The sequence below is a fragment of the Psittacula echo genome, assembly GCF_963264785.1.
Source record: "Psittacula echo genome assembly, chromosome: 24".
In the NCBI taxonomy this organism is placed as follows: Eukaryota; Metazoa; Chordata; class Aves; order Psittaciformes; family Psittacidae; genus Psittacula; species Psittacula echo.
This window is the reverse complement of record NC_137759.1, coordinates 4800257-4826271: the sequence shown is the minus strand read 5'-3', so window position 1 is coordinate 4826271 and position 26015 is coordinate 4800257. Positions and strand designations below refer to the sequence as shown.

Genomic DNA, 26015 nt, shown 5'->3' with positions numbered 1-26015 from the left:
GAAACAAAGTCCCTAAATACAACCTCAGCTTTGTGCAGATGGAGTCTGGTGACTGAGGCTTCACAAGCTGGATGCAACAATACATACAAGAACCCTTGTAACTTCCAATTTTTCTGTGACATGGTGCATATCTTACATGCAGCTCCCAGGGCTTCATTAGCATGAGTTGGGAATGGCTTTGTGCTAAACTTCCTGTGCTTCTGTTGCTCCTGAGTAAACTCCCAACTGAAAGTCAACAAACATCTGTGCCTCACAGTCTAGCATATACTTGTAATGCACAAGTCTGACTGTGACTTGTGCATGTGTGGTTTGGGTTTTAGGTCGTGAAAAGGGCTGCATTATTCTGTGTATTTGGGCTTGGGCCTCCTTTGTGTGTGTGTGTGCTGTGAGAGTGTTTCTTCCTACACTGATCCTCCACTCCTACTGTTTATTAGATGCTTTATTTTAGAACGCCATTCACTGTGCTAGAATCTTAATGTCCATATGGAGATGGGAGCATGTACCAGATGCTAGGGCCATGAAATCAGCTGTTCTTTGTGGAACTTGCAGTCAAGTACCTACTGCCTACCAAGGGTATCAGCTACACAATTCCTGATTTTGGGGAGTGACAAATAAGTAGAATAACAGTTCCTTCATGTAAATCTGCTGCTAGTCCATAGAAACTTGAGAAATGTATTTCATTAGGCCTTATATTTTTGTGAGAGGGTTGGTTTGATGGGTTTAATGGCCTGGGTGGCAATCAAAGCCTCCTTTGCTAGTATGCTCACCACCTGTATTCTTCAAAGGATTGTGATTCCTGTCATGTTGGGGTAAACAGCACAAAGATGTCTCTTTGAAAACATCTTTTCTTTTTATTTCAGGACAAACACCATGATGCTGCTCACGAAATTATTGAGACAATTCGGTAAGTGTTCAAGGCAGCCGTGGCTAGAACCCTTCCCTCTGTCTTGCTGCATCCCAGTGACTGGGTATCTTGAGACAAGGTATAAAGGAGGGCAGTGGTTATAATTATAAATTAGCAGCTCTAAATTACTTTCTGAGCTGAATTGATATTGTTGCATTGCAGATCTCCTTGTCAAGTGGACTTTGTTTTAACTTGCCATATTCTATGCTCTTTTGAAGAGGATTAAAAATGAGTAGTGATATGCAGCTTTGGTGCTTGTGGCAGTCTGTGCTTGATGTTGAGAAAAGCAAGGTTAAGAAAACATCATTGGCATGATGTGTTTAGTTCTGATCTGCATATCATCTTCCCAACCCTCTCTCCCTCTTCCCTTGTTGCTGTGATGTTGCAGCACTGAGGAATTTGCATTATTTGGGAATGATGTCCTCTTCATTCTGCTGGTAGAGTTGGTCCAATGTGGGGAAAGTGGGAGGATAAAGGTGAAAGACTAATATGAAGAGTAGGAAGTCTGAGCATTTCCCAGGACAGGCAGTTGGGCCAAAGGAATGTTTCACAACCATGGTTTAAGCCTGATTGCAGCGCACACAGTGTGTTAGAGGACTTTCATGCTGCCTTTGCAAAGTAACTGCCGGGTGGTTATGAAAGCGGTAGGTAAAAGAATGCAAAGAGGTATTCGCATTTATCTCTTCAAGCCAGTGGTAGATGATGGGCCTTTGAGTGTCCATTCCAGTAATTCAAGAGAAAAAAACTTGTGGAGATTAGAGCCCTAACATTTTTTTAAGGAAATCCTGGAGTACCAGGTTTGAGAGGACCTTAAGGATCATCTGGTCCAACCTTTCTTGTCCAGAAATGACCAGAATGAGCTCTAGTCATTATTATTTCTTCACTGATTTAACAGTGAAGCATGTATCAAGGTGAGTGAAGAAACTGCTGTCCATATTGGAATTCATCCAGTGATTTGCTCTGAGGTTTCTTTGATGCTTTTGGAAGAAAGTGTGTGCAAAGCTTATGTGGCTTTGAAGTTATCTTTGAGAGGAGTTACTCTTCCTACCTTCCAAGAGTGAAGATCTCTTCTGTGAGATGCCATTGTCAGATGCATTGCAAGTGGATGTGCACTGTCCATTTCTAATGGCAACTCCATACAGGGTTTTACTAACTCGGTGCGTCAAAGGGCTTTTTAATCAAAATAACTTCCTAAAATCTCTTTCAGGTTGGGTTATTTAAGGTGTAAAAGTGGTCTAGAGCACTGCATGGAGGAGAATATCCTTACAGTGGCTATTGGCATTCTTTTGGGGTGCTGCAGGAAGCATCTTCTCCAAATGCAGCTTTGTGAAAGCTTGTTCCAGCATCAGCGTTCTTCTGCATTGTGTTTTATGTTAGACTAGCATCAGCCATGAGTTTCAGTACTTTGACATGCATTTACTACATTTATCACCTTGTTTTGGAGTTGTGCCCTTTCAAGAGCTTTATACTGGTGCCAGTGTCTATGAGCACCTTACTGCTTATTCAACACACATGCAAACTCCTGCAGCTTTCCGGTCAGCAGGTTGGGATGTCTGCCTTGCTCCTGAGTGGTCTTTCAGCTCTGCTGCAGTATTCTGTCTTACCATATAGCAATGCCAGTCTGGAATTGAGGCCGATTGCCTTGTTATACTTCATTGGAGATGTTGTCATTTCTTTTCTCATTTCAGGTGGGTCTGTGAAGAAATCCCAGATCTCAAGCTTGCTATGGAAAACTATGTTTTAATTGACTATGACACAAAAAGGTGAGAGGAGTATTTTTTTTCCCACCAGGAGGACAGGTCAGCACGGTTTATAATGAATCAGTTTGTAACTGGTTATTCTTAGGCACTGTGAACTGCAGTTTTCTTTTAGAACTGGCTTCAGACTCCGCAGAGTTATTTTGGTAGGAAATGTGTAACAGCAATATTGGCAAAGGCTGTTGGATTAAGGACATAATTGGAAACTCCACGCAGCAGAGAGTTGAGCTCTGGTGTACGTTGGAATTACTCACTCTGAAACAATGATCGGTATCTGCGCTGTTGGACTGTGTCCAGTGTTAGGAATCTGAATGGCACTGAGGTTTCTACTTTTGTAGTAACTCACAATTCCTGTTTAGAAAATGGCACTGTCAGTCAGCGTCGTGCCTGTGGGAGGATAACCTTCCCCATCCCTCCTCTAGACTCAGTGCAAGTGGGATGCTCTTTGGGTGAGGGGCTAAATTAAAAGGCAGACTATTCATACTGGTCTTCTGGAGAGTAAGAAGTGATTTTAAGATGCTTGTAGTTACACTTTGTGCCTATTCCAGAAACAGCTGAAAATGAACGTAGAGTATGTGGCATTTGCCTTGAGGCTGAGAGGGGCAGTCTGACCTGAGGTGCATCTGTGTCTGAGATTCTGTGTGTTGACTTGGCTGTACTGAGCCTGGAGAAGGAGGTGACGCTCAAGCTGCGGCTTACAAAAACCTCCTTCATTGTTTTCATGGGAAAGACTGAATTTCTTCAAGTCCACAGCGTGACTGAACTTACAGAATGAGGTTTACAGGTGAAACTGAATCACTGTCATTAATCACTGCTCTTGCGCTGAGCACCAGACTTGAATCATGATCTAAGGTATTGCTTCCTCCTCTCTTAGTTAGGTTTTAATTGTTTCATTGTAAGACTTGTTAGTCCCTCTCTTCCTCTTGAGAAATTCAAAAGGAGAAATCGGGGTCAAGCACCCCTTGTCATCAGATCCATTGATTGGGATTTGTGGATTACTCACAGTGACTGCAATGCTGTAACTTCTGTAGTTCTGGCATCCTCACTGGGCATGTTTAATTAGGCAGCGCCAGTGTGGTTGGCAACAGTAGAAGAGAAACCCATCTGTTCCCAGAAGTCACACCCTGCTCACCTTTCTGCAGCTTTTCAAGGAAGTCATAAACCTGTAACCGTGGTAAATGGCTTTAGTCTTTATACTTCCTTTGAAAAAAATCATCAGGAAAATTACTTGTAGCAGACTGCCACATGGATGTGAAGGAAACGCATGTGCTGTGCAAGCAAAAACCCATTTCAGCCTCTTGCTTTGTCTTAACATGGAAATAAGCAGGGGCAGTTGAAAGCTTGAAGTGGAAGTCAGCAGTTCTTGTAGAGGAGGGTAGCGGTAATGGGGATCACAAGACTGAAGAGCCACTTCCTTGACATGGCCCCTGGTCCCCCACTCCTTTCTGGATTTGGGGATGGCCATGATTTAATTGCCTTCCTCCTGTAACTCCTTGTATTGTTTTTTTGCTGCTGCTTTGTGGGTCTGATTACTTAACAGATGACATTTCTAGTAATATCTTTTCTTCCCTGGCCTGAGATGAATTTATTTAATCCTCTCAGCTTCCGTCATTAAGGCATCTGCCTGAATTGACTGTAATCCCAAGCAGCCTGTGAAGCAATCAGCATGCTTTCCTGATGGGTGACATTTTAGATTGTGTCCTGGCTCTGTCTGCAGCTTCAGTTCCAGAGTTAATTTCTAGGACTGGTTATCCTGGAGAGATGATGGAACAAAGGAAGAGAATTTACGGATGTTCTGTGCAGCTGAGAGTATGGAAAAGAAATAATGGTCTGTGAGAATATAAAACTTCCTAATTAACCATACTTTGAGTTTGGTCTTTTTTCCGTTAATTAAGGAATTCTCCTGTTCTCCTGCACTACTGGGTAATTTTTATAAAGAAAACTGTATACAAAGTCCTAAAGCTTTGTAATTTTACATTCTGCAAGGGACAAACCCGAAATAACCACCTACTTAGAGCTCTGTTTTTAACTGACCCTGTGTTCTTTCTCCCCCTGTAGCTTTGAGAGCATGCAGAGGCTTTGTGACAAATACAACCGAGCCATCGATAGCATTCACCAGTTGGTATGTATTTACCTTTGTTACACACCATCACCTTTATCCAGCTGGTTGGAATTCACAAGCAGTGAATAATACCCAGAAGGCAGTGACTTAGGGCTGGATTGTGTGTGGTAGTCAGTCGCAACACCGCTATTCAGCACTTCCATTCTTGTGGGGACTTAGTAAGTCTGTTATTAAACCTCATTTTCTTGATCACACCTGGGCATTTGGGCAGTTAGTACTGGAGGGGAATTCTTATAGGAAGAAAAGAAAAAAATAACAGTTTTCCCCTCCAAAGTGCAGATTTTAACCTATTGCTCCTGAGTGCTTGCTTCCAGCAGCATGTTTTTGGCACTTTGAAGTAGCAGTTACCTTCAGGAGGAACAAAAAGTTTCTCTGCATTTAATGTCTGAATGTTTCACAGGAATTTATCATATAGATTTTCTTTTATACAGGGAAATCTGTACTTTGCAGGTACTTAAATTATCCATGTGAACTCTCTTATGTATTGTGGACATGGTCAATGGCTTAGGAATTTCTTTGCTTGCCACTCAGTTCAGCTGCTCTGTTTTGTGGGATCACTGGCCAAACTAGAATGTGCTCTCTTTTCAAACCAATTTAATAAGCTTTTAGGTTTTCTTACCCCTATAAAAGGTTGAGATGGAGGAAGCAAAACACGAGCAGTGAATGAATGTTACTGTTCTGTTTAAGCTTTGAAAATATAGGTGGCTTTATTGCTCTGCTGTGCTCGTGGGAATTATTTGAAATGTGCATTATTATGGGAACAAGACTTTTTTTGCCAGGCTTTCCTTTGCTTTATGGGCCTACAACTACCTAAAACTTGTGCTTGTTTGGGTTCAGCACCTTCATATATATGTTGGGTAGCAGCTAAGAATTGGAAGCTAATCAGTATTTGCAGTTATTGACTGAGATCACAAACCTGATGGGTTTCATTTTGGCTTTGCCATTAGAATCTCAAACAGAGGAGTGTTTAGGCGGGATCCTGGAGTTTTTTTGTTTGTTTTTCCTTATCAAAGGGATTGTTCTAAAAACACCTTTTATGGATAGGACAGGGGTTTTTCTGGGAAAGAAAGGAAACTTGATTTCCATCTCTTTCCTGCCTCTCCCTGTTTGAGTACATAGATCCCTCCCATCCTACAGTTCCTGAAAGAAACAGGAACTGTTCTTACTTGGACAGTGCAGTCAACATCAGTTCAGTGGTGGTCAGTACATAAAGAGATGAGTGAACAGACTTTTACACCTGCTCCAACTATATTCGGTATTAAGCTTTACACTACACAGCCTATTGATTTTTATATCTCTTTAACTTCCCCTTTCCCACCTATTTCCAGCAGGTATATTTAAAATCACCTACTAGTTGAGGGGAGACAAAATACAGAACAGTCTTTGTGGTGTGATTTCTTTAGTGGTGTTCACTGGTTTTGTCTTTGCAGAGCAGACCAGCTTGTGAGGGAGGGAATAAGAGGGAATGGTAGGATCATAAATGGGTTGGATGGAACCTTCAAAGCACATCTAGTCCAACCTCCCTGCAATGAGCAGGGACATCTTCACCTAGATCTGATTGCCCAGAGCCACATCCAGCCTGGCCTTGGATGTCTCCAGGGATGATGCATCCATCCATCACCTCTCTGGGCAACCTGTGCCAGGGGTTTACCACCCTCATTGTAAAGAATTTCTTCCTCACATCCAGCCTGAATGTCTCTCTTTTAGTTCAAAACCATCGCTCCTCATCCTGTCACAAGAGGCCCTGCCAGAAAGTCTTTCCTCTGCCTCAATTCTGCATTACACCAATGCAGCCTTGTGGTGATGTTTCCTTGTACTCACATTGTGTTCATATCTTCTTCCTGCTCTTTCCCTTTAGTGGAAGGGAACCACCCAACCGATGAAACTGAACACTCGCCCCTCCAACGGGCTCCTCCGGCACATCCTGCAGCAGGTGTATAACCACTCGGTGACTGATCCTGAGAAACTGAACAACTATGAGCCCTTTTCCCCAGAGGTTTACGGGGAAACTTCCTTTGACTTAGTGGCCCAAATGATAGATGAAATTAAAATGACAGAGGATGATCTGTTTGTTGACTTGGGCAGTGGTAAGTGACCAATTACTGAAGTGGTTTTTCTTTTTCTCTTTTCTTTGCTGTTTTTTCCTTTTTTTTTTAAAGAAAAAAAAAAAAGAGATGAAATTCATCTTTGGAAAGTAAACCAGGACTAAGGATTCTGTTACAGGATAAGCACCTTTTCTGGATAATCCCCAATGATGCTCCTGCTTTTTATGGCAGGATTAGGTAGACCAAACAGACATCCCTGACATTCTTCCCTGTGCTGATAGGGAAATGTCGGCCTACCAATGCAATAAACCCTTGTTACAGAAACTTCTGGGTTTTGGTGCTGTTGGCAGATAAGCTTATACAATATTAAAAATGATGCTTGAAAGATAACAATAGCAGTTCCATTTCTAAGGATTCATCTCTTTTCAGTGGACTCACTTCATGCCTTTCATATCTGAAAATGGGATTTCTTGACCCTTCCCATGCCAGTGTGAAACTCTTGGTGTAGGAGCTGAAAAGGAGGCAGGTTTTTTCCCCTCTGACATACTTTTCAGTGTGAAAAGCCTTTATAGTTGGCTTTAACAGCTGCCTTGTGAGACCCCACAAGATCTAGCTTACAATCTCCAACTACATCTTGTGAGGAGGTTAGTGTTTTGAAAGGAAATAGATATTTCTAGTCGGTAGAGAAACCAGATATGACTCAAGCACATGTGGAAGAGATGTACCGAGTAAGATGATGATGTTGTTTGTTGCTAAAACCTGGTTCAGAGCAGGAAAGGAGTAATAAGATTTCCCCTTTCACTGAATGGGTTGTAAAGCTTTAAATGAAGTATGTTTTGGTTTTGTTGCTGGTATGATACAGGGCTTTGGGGAGAAATGTTTTAAAATACATTCAGTTGTTTAAAACCAAATGTATTTTCAATTTCAATGCAGCAGGATTATTCATTCCCCCCTAAAACTGAATGCGTCTCCAGTCAGTGGTTTTTCTCATTGTATTTTTTGACCCTCTACTTCCCCCCTCAGTGGGACTTAGCTCTGAAATTTCCTGTTTCAGTGACTTATGTCCAGATGAGACGTTTAGACCACCAGACCTGGCGAATTGTTTTCCGTCTGCTAGAAAATGTAGATGCTCACAATTGTTTGTTCAGGAAGGTTAAAGAAGATCGTCTCTGAAGTCCTGTAGTGCTGTTGATTAACAAGCTCAAATGTTAGATGCTTTTACCTGCTATCATCAGAAATAAAATCAAGTATTTATTGCAAACCTTCCCGCTGTCATCTTGGAGGTTAAGCAACAGTACAAAAATTCACAGTCTAAAAAGCCTGTATGAAAGGAATGGTTTAAATTTCAGAAGCCTTGGACTTGTAATGTTTGGATTAAATTAAAACCCAGAGAAATAGCTGTTGAGTTTGTACTGAAGGAGTGAACTTCCTGTAAATTGTGACCCGTGCAGCACTGGGTGCAGTGTAAATGAAAACACTGTCACAGCATATTATTTCTATCAGGAAATTCAGTGCCATTCCAATAACGCCATGTGTGCAGCAGTGGCTAAACCGCAGGGCTAAACCCCGCCAGGATGCTGTGGCTGTGCTTGTTAGTGGTGTGGGTGATGCCAGGAGGAACTGATGGAGGTATGGATCATCATTAGGCAAACTGAAATAACAGCAGAGTTGAGCTCTTGTAAAAAGAGAAGCCAAAGACAAGATTAATAGCTTCTTGACCAAAACCAGGGCACTTCTGAGGCTGTATCATGTGATGTCTGAAGATGCAGTGTGTTCTTGATCGTCTTTGTCCTCCTTGCTCTTTACATAAGAAACAGTGAAACAGTTCTGCCTCAGACCTTTTGATTGCTCGTGTTCTCCCCCCTGCAGAAATGTGCGCATCTATATTTGCATGTGAATCAAACCTGCATGCATATGCAAAATGGGAATTGGCAAAAAAAACCCCAAAAAGCCACCAGAAACCCCCAACAGCAAACCTCCCTGTCAGCACTGCAGTTCTCATTGTGCCAGACAGCATTATAGTGATAATGGTTTACATGCAGGAGTTCCACCCCTTCAATTACCAGTGCTGCTTCCTGCTGGGATGGAAACCAGCAATATGTTTCCATGCAACTAGGCCAACCTCTTCAGCTCACTCTCCTTTCCCATGTGGTCATCTGCAGAATGATGGAGTGCGCCGATGAGACAAGAACAGGGGTTGTGTTAGTCAGAGACAAAAAGGGATGCATCAGCCTACTATTGATGGATACTGGGTGGTTTAAGAAAGAAAATCTGAAGTGGCTGCTTTAACAGATGTGGAGTGACATTGCTTTAGTGTGTGCTTTGTGTTTATCCAACTGCTCCTTCAATTACTTAGTTAAAAGGTGAATTACAGTGTAAAACCTGAAGATTTGGTAAAATGCATATTAAATTTGTGGACAAAACCTGTGTGAATTCGTAAAACTGAGCCTATAATAGTTACTAAACGTAGTCATTCACAGTTATCAACGCAGACATTGCTGTGAGCGCTGTAGCTTGATGCTATTATCATAGGAAGTACTCAATATATTGAAAAATGTAAACCTCCGAGCTACGATGCTACAAATTCCTTTCTGTAAGAGCAATGTAATTGCTCTGTTTGCTTTCTAGTTAGAATTTGAAGCCTTTTCCCTGAAAACCAGCTTCTTAGTATTTCACATCTTGGAGGGAAACGGGACTGGCTTTTATAATGGACGGTGCCTTGAATGTGCTTTTCACTTGAGAGTTCAGTGCACACGGAAACTGTCAGACACAAGTGGGACTTGAAATTGCACCCTCAAGTCCAGTCCCACACATATCCTGTTCTTTTTTCCTGTTGCCTTTCCCAGTAAAAGCTCTTCCTCTCCTTGCAGTGGTTTTCTACTGGAACTTGTTCTCTGATGTGGTTTTTTCCTGCAGGTGTGGGTCAGGTGGTGCTTCAAGTGGCTGCAGCCACCAACTGCAAACATCACTATGGTGTGGAGAAAGCTGATATTCCAGCCAAATATGCTGAGGTGAGGTTGGTTTTGAAGTGGGTTGTGTGTATATGTCTTATTTGAAGGCTCACTCAGTGGTTCTTTATTACTATTAAGTGCTGTGCAGGAAGAAAAGCAGAGTTTCATTCCTAGTTTATTTTGCTTCTTGGATCCAGGAACTGTTCAAAAGGAAGTGCAGTGTAAGCTTCATGTAAACCTGCGCTCGCTTTGTGTCTGAAGTGACTCTGATACAGGGCTTCCAGAGACCACGGCATTAAGCAAATCTAGGAATGAATTCACCCAACAAATAGGTCTTAAAGGTTTTAAGTTTCTGCTTTCGACAGTGATGCCCCTTTTTGGTGTCCTAAGGCTGAAGTTCAGCTTAGTTATTAAACTGTTGCAGGCAGTTGATGAGACCTCTGGTTACAGGATATCTGGTTAATAACTGCTCAGTAGGTCCTAAAATGAAGTCTTACTAAAAGAAAACCATAATGTTTAGTCAGACAGGCAGTTTTCTTCACACTTCTTCTAATTCTGTGCCAATGGGGGGACACAAAGATAATCAGTTCCAAGGCAAACCTGGAAGACAAATGAGCTACAGGCAAACAATAAAGGTTAGTCATGCCTCACCATAAGAAGTTTACTTTCTTCAGTAGACTGAGCAGTACCATATGCCTCCGTATTGTTAAAACAAGCTGACTCAGTCTGTACAGGCTAGAAAATTATACCTTCGGAAGGGAGGGGAAAAGAAGTAAATCCTTGATCCTCTTTTTCAGTAGTGTAGGCAAAAATAGGTGGACACGGTGGCAAAGAGGATCAGACAAGGATCTAAAACTCCATTTTGTTTGCCCTGCAATGACCCAGTGGAAATTTCCAACTGGAGCACTGCGTGAGCGTTCTGGTTTCATTAGGGAGTCACTTGCAAAGCCTGGCCTGTGTTTAATAGTAAATGTAAAGATTAGTGTTGAAGAGGGAACGTTAAATCCTTACTTGCACAAATACCCCTTTATGTCATTGTGCAAAAAGGGCTTTAGGTGAAAATGGCTAGCAAACAAAAAAACTGCCCGCAAACTGAGTGTTAAGAGTATTAACTCCTGGAGTACCTTCAGCCTCAGAAGTACACCAGGATTTCATAAGATTATGGGATGAATAAAATGCTCTGCGTTCTTCTGGTTATAGACACTGTCCTGTCAGGTTTACCAACAACACAGCTGCTGCAGTGTCAGAATGCATGAAGCTGCCTGCGTTCAGCTCCTCTGCCTCACAACCATTTGTGGAGGGGATTGGATTAAGTTTCCAGTTAAGATTGGCTGTGGCTGCACATCTCTGGTTACAATGCTGATGAATGCAGATGACTTTGAAAAGCTTCAGCTACAGAGAAAGTGTGTGATGGATTTGTTTTAGTGAAGTTGTCTTAAATAACCCAGTAAAATGTAAGCTCATATGAAATATGAGAAAATATGGAAGATTTCTCTGATTTATCCTGCTAAGCTTTGGAGTGCTTTGGAAACACAAAGAATCCTAAAACATAACTGTCAGCACTGGTTTACTTGACCTGCTGATAGAGGTCTCCGACATCTCCAAGATGTAAAGCCAGAATTCCTGCTGTGCTTCTTTCCCTTGTCTCCTTTCCCTGCTACCTCCAGATCTGGGCCCTCCCATGTGCGGAGTGAAGATCCAGAGGTTTTTCAGTCTTCCAAGACACTGGGGTTTCATTTCAAATGTGATGTATAGGTGTAGCTGGACCCTCACTGCCACTCTAAAGCAAAGACTGCATATTGTCACTGTATAGAGAATGGGACAAGGTTTTGTAAATGTGAAGATGCACATTTGTAAGGCATCAAGCTGTCTCAATGTCTGGGTTTTTTGGTTCATTTCTCCTGTATTTGGGCAATGGAAAACTGGTGCCAGCTACCTGGCTGGGTTGTAGCAGCCTTCCATCGTCTGCAGCCCTACTCTGCTTAGATGTAGTTTCATAGAAAATCCCAGCCTGGTTTGGGTTGGAAGGGACCTTAAAGCTCATCCAGCTCCAACCCCTGCCACGGGCAGGGACCCCTTCCACTGGAGCAGCTTGCTCCAAGCCCCTGTGTCCAACCTGGCCTTGAACACTGCCAGGGATGGGGCAGCCACAGCTTCTCTGGGCACCCTGTGCCAGCGCCTCAGCACCCTCACAGGGAAGAGCTTCTGCCTAAGAGCTCATCTCAATCTCCCCTCTGGCAAGTTAAAGCCATTCCCCTTGGCCTGTCCCTCCAGGCCCTTGTCCAAAGCCCCTTTCCAGGTTTCCTGTAGCCCCTTTAGGTACTGGAAGCTGCTTGTAGTTTGAAGCATTCTTCCTGGCTGCTCCAGCAAGGGTGATGCTGTTTCTGTTTGCTGTTGCAATGCATTGCATGCCACTTTCTGCTTTCTCATTCACCCCAGCAGACCTGTCTTTACCCTGTTTGTTCCTTTGCTGTCTGTGCTTAGTCTGGGCTGCATTCAGTGCCTCCTACTCGCTGTGGGTTATGTACCACAACATGGGAGCTACTTAAGGTTGTGCCACTTTTAGCGCTGAGCAATGTCAACTCAGTTTGCCTTGGTTTTAACACGTAACTGATGAAAAGAGGGGAGAGAAGATGCGAGCTTTGACTTGGCCCTGATGAAGCAAAGGTTTTAAGGAAAATAAACTACAGTAGTTGTCTGTCTGCCTATCTTTTGAGTGTTAATGGTAAAAAAAACCCCGAACCAACGAAACTTAAAGTCTTGGGGGTTTATGAACACTGTCAGAGTTGCATCTCCTTTGACTGTGATGTGAATGGTAACACAAGATGTCCTAATAGGTGGTTTTGTTTTTCCTTCCTCTTCTAGACGATGGACAGAGAGTTCAGAAAGTGGATGAAATGGTATGGGAAGAAACATGCAGAATACACAGTGAGTGAAATTCAGCTGGAAAACCTTGTGATCCATGCTGATGTACAGAATTTGCAATGCCCTCTTCAGCCTTTCACCAGCCAGTATGAGTCAGATGTGCTTCCTGGCTTTTATCTTGACCCCCAGGCTGGTGTTCTGCAAGACACCCTCCCAGGCCCCTCTCTTTATCTCGCCTGACATGTGGTATGGTGTTATTGGGAACACATTCAGGTCTTCTCAGAAGCTTTTGGAAGATTTATTCTTCTAAAACGTTATCGTTTTAACTGGGGCTGCCATGTGTCTTTGGTTTGTATTAAATATCCTTTCGCTTCCCCTCCCTGCTCTCCCCATGATATGGAGGTTCTGGTGGGCAGACAGTTGAAAGTGGCAGCTCCTCCTTGGGTTCCTGAAATCTCCTGCTAGAAACAAAAGGGGAAGATGTGGTCACCTGGTGTTGGAGGGGATGGGAGGGCAGTGGTTTCAGCCTCAGGGAGCATGGGGTTGAGTTCTAGATGAATCCCAGCATGCTGAGATTAAAGCAGAGAGCTCCAGGACCAATTCAAGGTAGATGGTTTGCACTGGGGGGTAGAGGGTGCGTTGTGGGCTCAGGAAGGATGGCGGGTGGTTGGTTCTGATCTGGAAAGGATTGCAGTTGGGTGCTCTGAATTTGGAGTTAGAGCAGGGAGGAGTAAATGGGTCATCACAGGGCATCTGTCTACTTGGGGCTGGGGACACATGCTGAAATAGCTTTCCCTCTCTTCTGAATGTTACTTAATCACTGTGGATGTGTTTTCTCCATGTAATGATAGTGTGAAGCATGTGCAGAGCTTTGTGTCATTCCATCCCCTTTTCCTTTTCTCTCCCTTCTTAAATGTCATTAAGAAAACCTGCTCCCTAGTTAATCACTTCCCAGTGAGGAAATGCACGTAGTCATAGGAACCCACTTTCTGGTGGTCAAGAAGGAGCTGGATGGATCTGGGTTGTTCCCTAATTGCCCGGAGAAGTTGGGTCACTTTCCTGCTCAGAGTTGCAGCAAGCAATGAATACTGCAGCTCAAGTGCGAGCAAATGGGGGAACTGCTGCTTCATTTTCCTCTTGTACAGAGCCATTACTGCTCTGTTACTGGGATGGTTTGAACCACATGGCGTTCCAGCAGTGTGGGGTCAAATGGCTAGCCTTTATTTCCCAGGTGTCTGTGTATTCCGGGATCCCTGGTGCTCTTTACAGGGCTTATCTTGTGAGGAAGGTTGCTACGACTCTCCCTTCAGGAAGCAGGCTGGAGAAGGAGATGGTGCCACCTGCCCTTTGCACTTTCTTCCTGGAATCACTTTACTAGAGAGATGCTGGGCCTGCCGTGGGACTAGTTTGTAGCAGGACTGATATTGGGCTGCTAACTCTTTCCTGCTGTGGAAACACTGTGAACGCTTTACTTTTCATGAAGTGGCCATATGGCATTTTTCCATTGTGTCACCCAGCTGGCATTACATGAAAGGAATTATTCCTGAAGATACTCAGCTTATGAGCTGTGTAATTTAAAGAGTAGGATAGGAACTTGGACTAAAATATTGAAAGCATATTGATTGCCGTAGGCAGCGAGCATTTCCATATTGTGCATTCCAAGTGACAGAATCTGGTACTATAGTGAAACAAAGCTATTTATTTTTTGCTAGGTTCTTTGGCTTTTATAATTGTGTTTTCTGAAAAGGGTGTAGAGTAAAATCTCTCTTTTCTGCTTTTCTGGGAAGAGTTGAACCCTTGGAGCACTTCATGTCTTAAGAAAAGTTGTTTCCAGCACCATGTTGTAGTGATGCTTGAAATAGGTTTTGGTTTCTTACGTATAGACACACAGGGCAGATTTTACTTAGTTGTTATTGCTTCATCAAACACCCAAGGCTTTTGCCAAGCAGTTTATTTTCTTCAGTAACTCTTTAGACAACATTTTCTCTATGTGACTCTGGGTAAACAGAGAGCAAACATAATGCAGTGAGGAGACACTGGAAGGCATGAAATTGAAAACTTGGTGTCTTTATCTTTCTGGAAAACAACTTTGTTCCTTCATAATGCTTAGTGGAGTCCCAAAATTCTCAATGTTGTAGACCAAATAAGCATAAAATTGAAATAGTCTGTCACCAGAAGAGCTGAACTTGTGAATTCCACTCTAGTGTTTTAGGCAGTCGTAGAATCATAGCATGGTTTGGGTTGGAAAGGACCTTAAGATCATCCAGTCCCAACCCCCCTGCCACGGGCAGGGACACCTTCCACCAGAGCAGCTTGCTTCGAGCCCCTGTGTCCAACCTGGCCTTGAACACTGCCAGGGATGGGGCATTTATCACTTCTTTGGGCAACCTGAATGAAGTGTTGGAGGAGGGAAGCTTGGCCTAAGTCCTGAGGCAAGAAGTCTTAGAACCCACCTGCAGCTTGGCCTGAATAACGTGGATGGTGGTTTTGACTTGCGCATGTAACAGCTGCCTTGCTGGAAAGGTTGTGGTACATAAGGCAGCAATAAATCCTGCTTTGGGTTGTTTCTTGCAACAGCCAAGAGCCTTCTACAGGTTTCCAATACAAATGGATTTTTGACTTCTCACAGAATGGGGACCAGCTGCTTGTCCTTGTCTTGTCTTTCAGCTAGCACTGTTTTGGTGAGGCGGCAGTTGATTGCCCTTACCGGCTCTGCAACCATCAGATTCACTTCCTTGCCTTCCCCACCAGAATATGCTGGAAGTTCTGAGCTTGGACATGTGAATTCTGATGAGCAAGGCCCAGCGACAACATTTAAAATAAACCCTCCACGTGTATTTCCACTCTCCTTTGTCCACAGTCATAGAAGAAAAGTCTCTTTTGGGACGTGGTTCCATACAAAATATGCACGGTCACATGCATGCAGATGTCTTCAGTAAAACAGATCATCATTGAGAGTCACTTTCAGATGATAACGATGTGTAAAACTTCTCCAGTAGCTTCTAGCAGAGTGTTCTGAGGCAGGTTGGATACCTGAGGCTTCTGCAGAGCCCCAGCTGCTGGTAATGGGTCATCATGGCAGCTTTGGAGTGAAAAGATCCATTTGGGGCATGACAGGTTGCTCATTGTAAGTTGGCCTGTAAGTCTCCTGACCTCCGGCTACTGGAGATAACTGTATCTCATAATCTTGTTAAATGAACTGGGTTTCATTTTAAATGATGAGCTGTTGAGTCCCATGATTCTAATTGGAAAAAAACCCCAAACTAAACCAAGAGAGTCATGCTCTCTGATCAAAATCTTCTTCAGGTTTTACGTTCAATGCTAATGTTTTGACTTGGAAATATTTACATCCTTGTTGATGTCTAATTCCTGATGGGTTAGGGACAATCATATTCTTTGCTAGTCTTCTGCATTCAGATGAAATGAAGTATTTCAGAGCTTTTTCCACCCTCATCAACTGCTTCAGCTTTCCGGGCTGGAATGTCCCACTTCCAGCACACATCCCTTTATTTCAGCTCCTTTGACCATCTCGTTTCTTTTCCCATGGAACTGAGAAGTTTCCAAGATTAGCTTTACCCCGCTCTTTTCAAGAAAACTGTTGTCTGAAGGAAACAGGAGACTTCTCAGAGGTTATTAGGCCTAGATAATTAGAGAGGCTTTCTTGGGAAATTCCTGCACATGTATAGTCATTCAATTATAAAGTGGTCTCACAAGAGGCAGATGGGTTTTCATAGTTTCTAACTGTACATATCCTCATGTGGCCTCAAAATCAGAGCCATCTCCAGGTATCTAGGGCACAGTGCTGATTGCCCTGGAGCAGAAAGTGCTTAAGTGTTCTTTCAGGGGTACCCCTGGTGAAAGTTCTCAGTGTGTCCTCAGTGCCTATGGCCTGTTACGGGATTCTTCCAGTTGTAGGTTAGAGCAGGTCTCTGCAAGGGCAGTTGGTGGTAGCTGCAGTCACATGTTGGACTGCGGATGACAAGGGTTTGCTTTGGTGTTGCTTACTCAGGTTATAACAGAAAACCTTCTCCTGTTCCGTAAAAGCTTGTCTGAGCAGTAGGTGGAGATCATCTGCACAAGTCTTCAAAAGAAGTGCAGGAAACCCCAGGTCAGCATTGCTAAAGGCTGGGATTCCTGCTGGCTGGACACCTCTGACACATGTGCTGCCTGCTCAGAGGAAACCCCAGTAGCTCCTAATAGCTGCAGATAGTCCATGGGTCAGCCCAGGGATTAGAGGTGGGTTTTGTTGTGCATCAATCAACAGAAGCCTGGCATCTGTAAGCTTGCAGCCTTGTCTCTGGCTGAGTTTGGGGTGCTCTGTCTGGCTTGTTGTCCTGGAAACCTCCATTCTGAGCAGAAGCAGTGATTTGGGTACAAGTTGTCTCTTGTTGCCTGATGCCAGCTGCTGCTTTGTGGGGATTACTGGCATTACCTGTACTTAAAAACTACCACTGCTCAGCAGTGCACTGCAGCTAAGGAAAGGGCAGGAGAGCTGTTTGTCCCAGATAGTTTTGAATGCCCTATTTCAGCGGGAAAGTCCATGTTTTGGTATTTGAAAAGCCCTCCAAATGTCCCCTGTGGCTTTGAAATGATGCCACATTTTGGAGGTTTGGATTCGTGCCTCCAGTTATTTTTGAAAAGAACAGGAACCTAAAAATAACCCTGTGTACTTTTCCAGGCAGAAATGAGTGGGTTTTGTGAGCCAAGTGTTTGCATGGAGGCTGCTGGAATGAGACATTCTGCGTGTGAATTTATGGCTTTGTGTCGCTGGTCAAACAGAGCCGTTACCAGAGAGATCCCAGTGCAGTGCTGGGCTGGGAGTGGAGCTCTCCTCCCTGCCTCTGAGGCTTGACCTTCAGGAACTGCTCTGCTACGTGCTGAATGCACACGCGCTGGAGCGTACCTCTTGTTGCTTCCCCCAGGCTCTGGCCTGCCAGTGTTCTTCGAGTTACAGGAAGAGCCACAGATGCTGCTGAGCCTATTTCTGCAGTCTCTGTAGGGCACATTTATCTGTTAGAAAAACCTGAAGAGAAACCTGTTTTGGTTTCTAACTTTAGAACTAATGCAGGCTGGCAGCTCTGTGAAGCGGATTGCACTGAGCTAATTATCCTTTTAGATAAAGCACGACTCCTGCATTGTCTAATCAGATGAAAATATCTGCATTACAGATGGCCCCTTCCATTCATTATTCACTAAGGAGATTAAGTTTCGAAGCAAGAGGAGCAACAGGATGGGGGTTGGGACACTGGTGGGAAGAGATTGAGTGTGTCCCTGTGGCTGTCACCTCTGCTTCACACTGGCATGCCACCTTCTCCATCCATGACCATAAGGGACCATGTTCTTCTACTGGTTTAGCTGTTGCAGCCCTTGGCCTTGGGGGTTCCTTGCCAGTTTTTGTTTTGCTCTCATAATTACTGTAAGGCAGGGAGTTGGCTGGGATTTGGGGGGAATTTTGTTGGATTCCCATTGTCAGCTGATGGGGAAGGTCCTATTTTCCTCCTTTTACTCCATCATTTATTAATCACTGCTCCCCAAGTACAGTAAGTGAAGAAACTGGTCATCAGGAGTAGTCAATCAGGTAGCTCTTGTGCTCTGGTTTGATTGTAGCAGAGCGCTGATCCAGGAATTGCTGTCTTCCTTCCAGAGGGGAGAAAATAACCGATTTTCTCCCAACCGTAGTTGACCATCTGGTTATTTCTGTACGCCAGTATTTTTCCTGGTGAGATTTTCCCCTCAACTGTTGGCTAAGTATGAGCTAGGATAGTGTTCCAATACAAAAATAGATGGGTTGAAACAGGGCTGTGGTTCATTTACATTTTAAAATGCTATATCTTGCAAAAGGAGACAGAGGAAAAAGTGTTCAGTTTCCATGTGTTATATTGGGTTAGAGCACAGAGATTTTAGTTATAACCCTGCTCTTAGCCACATTGGCAGGACAAACATATAGCGTGACTGGATCCCAATAAAGCATAACAGCCATTTAGGTTAGATTTCAAGACCTTTATATGAAGCTTCTTATTTCCAAACAGTTTCAGGTTCCGCTGGTTCTTTGTTCTCTTGCTGAACTATGGCTTTATAATCACACTTCCTTATTATTGTTCAATTTCTTTTCTTTCTCCTGTTGGTGTTTGAAAACCTCCTGTAGACATTGGAGACCAGCGGTGGGGAGGACTGCAGTAGAGCAGCTGACTTGGCAGAAATGGGTGCAAAATAAATATAGTTGCCTTACGTGTGGGTTTTCTTCTCCTGTCTCTTGGTTACTCAACCATGAAACTATATACTACAAGAGTAGATAAGACTTTGAGACAAAGTTATCCCATAAATAGTCTAGAGATGGTCTCCCTTCACAAACAGGGCATCTGGAGCTCCAGAGAAAATGTTTCTATGTATAAGGTGAGAAAAACTCAGTGTTCTTTAGAGCTGCTCTGACGTTGCATTGAGTTTCCCCTTTAGATTTTGGAAACATCTAGTAGGACATTGTTAGGTTGGATCTCTGTGAGTTCAGTCTGCAATGTATGCTTTGGTTTTACTATAGCAGAGATATCAAAGCATGCATCCCCTACCAGCAGGTGGGAGAATATAGGTAGTAATTCTGGTTTAAAATCTTATGTCAGCCTACCTGCTTGGCAGAACACATAATTCTGAGTAACCTTAGTTGTTCTGACCTGCTATTTTCAGCATGTTTGGTTTCTAACCCTTAAGGCTCTTTGCAAAGTTCTTGATCTCTTGCTCGAGAACCCTCGATACTTTCCTTAATCATAAAATCATGGAATTGTTTGGGCTGGAAGGGACCTTAAAGCTCATCCAGCTCCCACCCCCTGCTACAGGCAGGGACACCTTCCACTAGAGCATCAGGCTGCTGTGCTGGGAAGAGGAGGCTACAATGGAAGAAAGCAGGCTCTAGTGCTTCTCTGGGACAGGTACCCTAACTCAGCCAGCAGGGTTTAGAAGTTGTTGGAGAATGTCTGCATTGCAGTTCTGTTTGAGTTGTCACTAAACAAGACTAAGTGCTGGCATGTGAAATGCTCCCTTCTTTCCAAACTAAGGAATATATGCAGAAAAGGGATTCCAGAGCAGTCGCTTTGTGTTGTTGTTTTGATGTTCCTGAGGTTCTGATATCAGCCATCATCTTACCTGCCCCTTCAAAGTGTGTCATCATCATTAATTATACAGTTGCATATTGTTTTTTCTCTCCTCCTCTTCTCTTCCTCCCCCAACCTTTCTCCTGCCTTACTTGTGGTACAGCAAAACAGCCCATAGATTCCTCTGTCATTTCAAAAGCATGACTTAATGGTGGAAAGGCTGTGGAGTTGTGGGTATTAACCTGGCACTTGACAGGGTTTCATCAGAAAGGTACTGAAGTCATAACTAGAATTATTTTCAAATCTTAAGGCCTTTATGTCACTTGATTTCCAGCATCAAATATTCAGATTTAGTACCACAGGTAAATCAGAGGTTGCCTGTCTGTTGCATCAAGAGCCTGAATAATGAGCCAGGGTTTGCAGTAGGCATCATGGCTCTGTGCTCTGGTTCCCACTCTGAGGGGTCTGACCAACCCCACAGGGCTCAGCAGGGACTTGAGGAGGTTCTGGTTTCTGCTGCGGGTGCTGTATGATATCGCTGGCTTCTCCATGGAGCACAGTCCTTGTAGGGCATCGGGGATACCTGGAGACCCTTCCCTGTTCATCCCATGGCAGGAGAGCAGATGAGGGTGGGAGCAGAAGGGGAGCCCACCTCCAGGACCTGAGGAGCTCTGGGTGCTTCATCTCCTTGGTATCTCCTAAAGCCTTCATTTGGCCTTACTTCAGTAGCAGCCCTGAGTTAGTACAACATGTTTGCTACAGAGCAGAAGGGAACGGTGTTAACTGGTGTGTTTGTTTTTGTGTTGTCTTTCTTTCAGCTGGAAAGAGGTGACTTCCTCTCAGAAGAATGGAGAGAGAGAATTGCAAACACAAGGTACAGCGCAACAGTTGAATGCTGCTTTATGAACTGAATATCTGGGAGTTTGTATAATGGAAATTGGGAGGCTGGCCAGCTTTTTATATAGAATTTCCATAGCAAATAGCAGAAGTGTATCTGCCAAGTTTTATACTGGCCTCTTTAGATCCTGTTTTCTGACTAGAAGAATGGGTTTAAATGTCTGTCCCGTGATATTACATACAAGGGTGTATCCAAGATAAATTCTGATTCTACAGAGAAGTATCAGCCTCTTGTTTGTTTTGCATATCCTTGTAGTTCAAGTCAGGGATTCTGGCAAAACGCTGGTTATTTTGGCTATTGGTGCGTACAGTGAGGCTTGCTTTCCATTAAAAAAAAGGCAAAAGACCCAAGTGAGTGTGTTCTAACTTAAACTGGGAATTCATTTGAACTGATTGCATTGAAGACTGGTTTCTGTGAAGATCTGTACAGGGGATTTGACTCCTTTTTGATGGTAGTAACAAGGGAGTAAATTGGCTACGGCAATAACATACTCTGCATTTTCAAAGGCTTTGCATTTCCAGCCTTATGGACAGAACAAAAAAGGTCTTTGTATGACCTTCTGGGCCACCCTGTTGTGTGGGGGAATGAAGACTGTTGTCCAAGAGGGCTCTCTGAAAGTCCTCAGCATTGTGGCAATCTATGGATTGCTTCCAACACCCTGTTTTAAGAGTACCCCATCACGCAGGCGTCTGCCTGGCTGATGACTTCTGCATTGCTCTCTACCTCAGTTAAACTTCTCGAGGTGCCTTTTAATTTGTGGACAGGCTTGGCCCAGCTTTGCATAGCGGGGTTTTGCTTTGTTGCTTGTGATTCCAAATCCACACTCCTCCGCTGCCTGCGCAGCTTTCCTTGGAACAAATGGAATTTGGTTTATTTAGTTTTAGCTGAAGTACATCTAACTGCACGCAGAAATGCTGGTAGATGTTTATTTTGTATGGTGTGCAGCTAGTGGTGTGCCTGCTGATCCACGCTCCCTTTGCTCTGTGATGTAGAAGTTCAAAAAGGAGTAGATTATCGCTCACAACTGGTAGGTGTTGGTGTTCGTTCCGAGTGTGCCAACTGCTCAGCATCCGCTCCATCTAGCGAGATGCAGATTGTCTGATGAGTTCACATTGGAGCCACCCAATCATAGACCCACAAACTGGGTTGGGTTGGAAGGGATCTTAAGCTGATCCAGTCCCAAACCCCCTGCCAATGGGCAGGGACCCCTTCCACTGGAGCAGCTTGCTCCAAGCCCCTGTGTCCAACCTGGCCTTGAACACTGCCAGGGATGGGGCAGCCACAGCTTCTCTGGGCACCCTGGGCCAGCGCCTCAGCACCCTCACAGGGAAGAGCTTCTGCCTAAGAGCTCAGCTCAGTCTCAGTAAGCCAAGAGCCACCCTTCCCGTGAGCGTGCACCACTGGCCAGGCTCGAAGGACAGGCTGGGACTGTACCAGGACAGGGCTGTACGTGCTTGAGCGCTGCCATGGAAGCTGTGCAGCACACGGGAGTCCTGCAGGAGCTGTCCCTGTGGCTTAGCAATACGTGCAGAAACGAGGGCTGAAGGCGAGGTGGACGGGGGTCCCCTGTACTTCTGTCCTGTGCATACAAGTGTTGTGCCAAAATTAACACTAAAAAAATGGATCTGGCAAGCTTTATCTTTTTCCCTTCCTTCCCTGGATGTTTTCTAGTCCCATTAATATGCTTGGCTCTTTTGCAAGGCCTCGTTTTTTGGCACAGGGTGGGAAGGAGGAGGAAGAAACCCCTGCTAGCCTCACTTGCCAGGCAGGGTTTCCCAAATTTCCAAGAGCAAGGCAGAGCAAGAATAACATCTTCTTTTTTTCCCTTAATGTAGAAACATTTTTTCATCCATAGTTTTTAATAGCTTTGGCTGCCGCTCTTAAACTCACTGTCCTTGTTGAACATGTTTCATGTGTGGAGGCGCTAGGAGGGGAGTTTTCAGACAGACCTCTTGCAAAGAAGTTAGTTCTTCATGTTCGAACAATATGCCAGAATGGCTTTGGCACTTTGCATGTGCAGGATGCTCCACAGCTTCCAAGAGGTGTTGAGGGCTCTTGTTGCAAGCTGGGAGCGATAGGACAAGGAGTGATGGGTTCAAACTGAAACAGGGGAAGTTCAGGTTAGATCTAAGGAAGAAGTTCTTTACTGTGAGGGTGCTGAGGCGCTGGCACAGGGTGCCCAGAGAAGTGGTGAATGCTCCATCCCTGGCAGTGTTCAAGGCCAGGTTGGACAAAGCCTTGGGTGACATGGTCTAGTGAGCATCCTTGCCCATGGCAGGGGGGTTGGAGCTAGGTGATCTTAAGGTCCTTTCCAACCCAAACTGTTCTAGGATTCTGTGGTAGGAAATGGGCACCAGGGACAATTGGACTGGACCCAGGCTCTTAAAAGTAAAAGGATATTTCTTTTTGAATCTGTGGTGTGCTCTGTTTCTTCACCAACCATTTTATCACTTGCGTGACTCTGCCTATGGGCACGTTTCTTTGTTGCCGTATGACTGGGGTTTTTTTCAGGAACAAATCCCCTTCCCTCAATTTCCTAACCTAGAAAGATGCAACTCCTCCATTGTGGTTAGGGTGAAGTGCTGGGTTTAGGATAGGGAAACGTGCCCAGAGGTGTCTTCTTGCATTAAGGGGTAAATTTATAGCTAGAAGAGAAAATACATCTTGATATTGTGCTATAATAGTTTAAATGCACGTGAGGAGGCACTGGGGTGAAACGTGTCTGTTGTGTTGGAGCATTGCTTTTCATGTGTGAATTAACTACCGTAAGAGTGCGGTGTTTGATCCCACCATGACAGAGGGGTGAAAACATTTTGCACATTTGGTTTTATGCTGAAACTTCTGGTGCAAAACTCAGCTGTGTGCTGAGAGGAACGCAGCGCAGGATGCCTTTAACATCTTTTACAAGTGAATGCCAAAGGTAAGGTGCTGTATGCAAGAAGAAAGCATTTTATTAGCTGCAAGTGGCTGTATACAGGGACAAGCAGCACTTTTCAGTTCCAGAAGAGGCTGTAGAGGCTGTAACCTGGGGTTGTAGGGGCAGGTAAGGGGTATACTTGTGCCATTTGCCTGTCCCTCTTCATTAACTGTACCATTATCTTGCAGTGTTATTTTTGTGAATAATTTTGCCTTTGGTCCTGAGGTGGATCACCAACTGAAGGAGCGCTTTGCAAACATGAAGGAAGGTAACAAAGAACTTCAAACCTTTTTCCATTGCTTTTCTGCTTGCTATGGGAGCTGGTGGTGGCGAGGCCTTAGTTAAAGAAGCCAGGTTGGTGGGTATTGTTCTGTGCTTTGCAGCAAGCATCTGCACCCCATGGGTATTTCTTGGGCTGTTTACTTCCCATTTTAATATCTGCTCTGATCTCCCTGATTGCTTGGAGGTAGCTCTGTGTGTGAAGGCTCTGCAGAGCTCTGTGGGGTGGGAGGAACTGCTGGTCCTCTCTTACCTGTTATGGGAGCCAACAAAACATGCAGCGGCCAAGACTGCAAAGCTCTTGTCCTATCGCTACAGTCCCTGATGAAGAGCCCCTCTCTGGCATCCTCGTAGCCCCCTTCAGACACTGGAAGCTGCTCTGAGGTCTCCACGCAGCTTCTCTTCTCCAGCCTGAACAGCCCCAATGTTCTCAGCCTGGCTCCATACGGGAGCTGCTCCAGCCCCTGCTCATCCTCGTGGCCTCCTCTGCACTTGCTCCAGCAGCTCCATGTCCTTATGTTGAGGATGCCAGAACCACACACAGTGCTGCAAGTAGAGTCTCATGAGAGCAGAGCGGAGAGGCAGGATCCCTTCCTTTGACCTGCTGCTCACACTCCTTTTGATGAAGCCCAGGATACAGGTGGCTTTCTGTATCTAATACAATATAACATTTCTGTAGCTGCATACTGAATGCAGTTCTTGGGTTATCCTATTTAAGGTTGTCACACTGACTACTGGCTAGTCACTAATCGGTATTAAAATGGGAGCACCATCACTGGATGTCTTGTGTGTCTTTTGAGAAGTCTCATTGCAGACAAAAGTGCCCTGGGATGCCCAGTAACCCCACTGTGACCCTTAGACTGCCTGAGGTGTCTTTTTTTCCTTCCTCTTAACCACTTGGATAAATAACAATTTTATTTGGTTATGGCAGAAATAACAAAAATCACTATTTCTGAGAAGAAAACTGTGTGGCATGAACAAAGAAGCTGTGGCTTCCCCTGGTAGTGAAGAATGTGACTTTTGGGCTCTGTTGCAAGCTGTAAACCCCCCTAACTTAAGCTGTCTTCTTTAGTTTTAGTGGGTGATCTTTGGTTTAGCTGCTGTTTAGTGGTGGCTGGAGAGAAGTGGCCAAGTGGGGAAGGCTTTTTACCCAGTGAAGAAACTTCCCAGATGGTGCTGGGGCTTTGTGCTCTGGGCTGAATGACCCCAGGTAGCTGTGAAATGGAGATGAGCAGCCCTTTAAATAAGAGGACTTTGGGGACTTGGGTAGAAAAGACACCAAATAGGAATGAGATCGTGATGTTCCTGATTGAAATTTCCATCGATTGCCACTGAGAATTAACGTGCTCTTTTTTGGGAAGTGTTTTAAGATGTGTCATTTTGTAGTGATCCTTGAGGATCCCCTCCCAGCTACCCAGCAGGACAGAGAGATTGACTTTCTTGCATGCTGTCAGAATGAACATTAAGTAGCTTTCTTTCGGTGATGATATACAAGTGGTAGTTTGATGAGGGCTGCTCTTTAGGGCTCTGTGCTGGGCTAGATTTAGTAAGTAGTTATTTCTAGACGAAACAGTAGCTGACTTTGCTCTCTTTTTGTTTTTCCTCCTCTTTTCCAGGTGGAAGAATTGTGTCCTCAAAACCTTTTGCACCTCTGAATTTCAGAATTAACAGTCGAAACTTGAGTGGTATGATTGCCCCTTTTCTTGTTACATTGCAGTTATGGTGTATTTGTGATCTGAACATGTCTGTAGTGGGGTTGGGGTGTGTTTTAAAGAGTTGTGTAAGTAAAAAAATACTATTGTATTATGATAGCACACATGCCAAAGTGACATGTATTTAAAATCAACCCCCCCACCAACATTGGAACAAACCACCACTCTTCTGTGGGGTTCCTCCTTTAGATGTAATGACAATGTTTCCCTGGCTGGACATCTTTTACAGTTGAAGAGGTTGAAATTAAGTGTTGAAATAAGGATTTTCAGGAGCGTGATTAATGTCTTTAACTACAAAGAGCTGCAGTGATGAACTTGCGTGTGAGTTCCTTATACAGTAGCTGTCTGAATGTGGACAGGTAAATCCCACCAGTCATGATTTGTAAAGCTTAGAAGCTGAAATGTTCAACGTTGAATGCCTTGTCTTCTGTGCTGTAAATCCATCAGACCTAGCCCATAAATGCCCAGTTGCTGTGTCTGGTT

General features: G+C 44.3%; 1 protein-coding gene across 15 annotated transcripts in view; it reads left to right on the top strand.

The window, feature by feature from the left end:
* Nucleotides 1–26015, top strand: part of DOT1L (DOT1 like histone lysine methyltransferase) — a 73294-nt gene that overhangs the window by 16029 nt on the left and 31250 nt on the right. For 13 of the 15 annotated variants that reach the window (XR_013958416.1, XR_013958417.1, XR_013958418.1 and 10 more), the window contains exons 2-10: nucleotides 861–904; nucleotides 2593–2667; nucleotides 4720–4783; nucleotides 6642–6870; nucleotides 9745–9839; nucleotides 12645–12707; nucleotides 20545–20600; nucleotides 23730–23809; nucleotides 25437–25505. Coding sequence is in view for 11 of the 15 variants with exons in the window: in XM_080633749.1 (XP_080489875.1) it covers nucleotides 861–904; nucleotides 2593–2667; nucleotides 4720–4783; nucleotides 6642–6870; nucleotides 9745–9839; nucleotides 12645–12707; nucleotides 20545–20600; nucleotides 23730–23809; nucleotides 25437–25505 (775 nt within the window). In the remaining 4 variants the exon portion in view is untranslated. Of the gene's footprint in view, nucleotides 1–860; nucleotides 905–2592; nucleotides 2668–4719; nucleotides 4784–6641; nucleotides 6871–9744; nucleotides 9840–12644; nucleotides 12708–13171; nucleotides 13251–20544; nucleotides 20601–23729; nucleotides 23810–25436; nucleotides 25506–26015 lie in introns of those variants that run through there. The other 2 variants (XM_080633744.1, XM_080633745.1) reach the window with 2 other exon arrangements.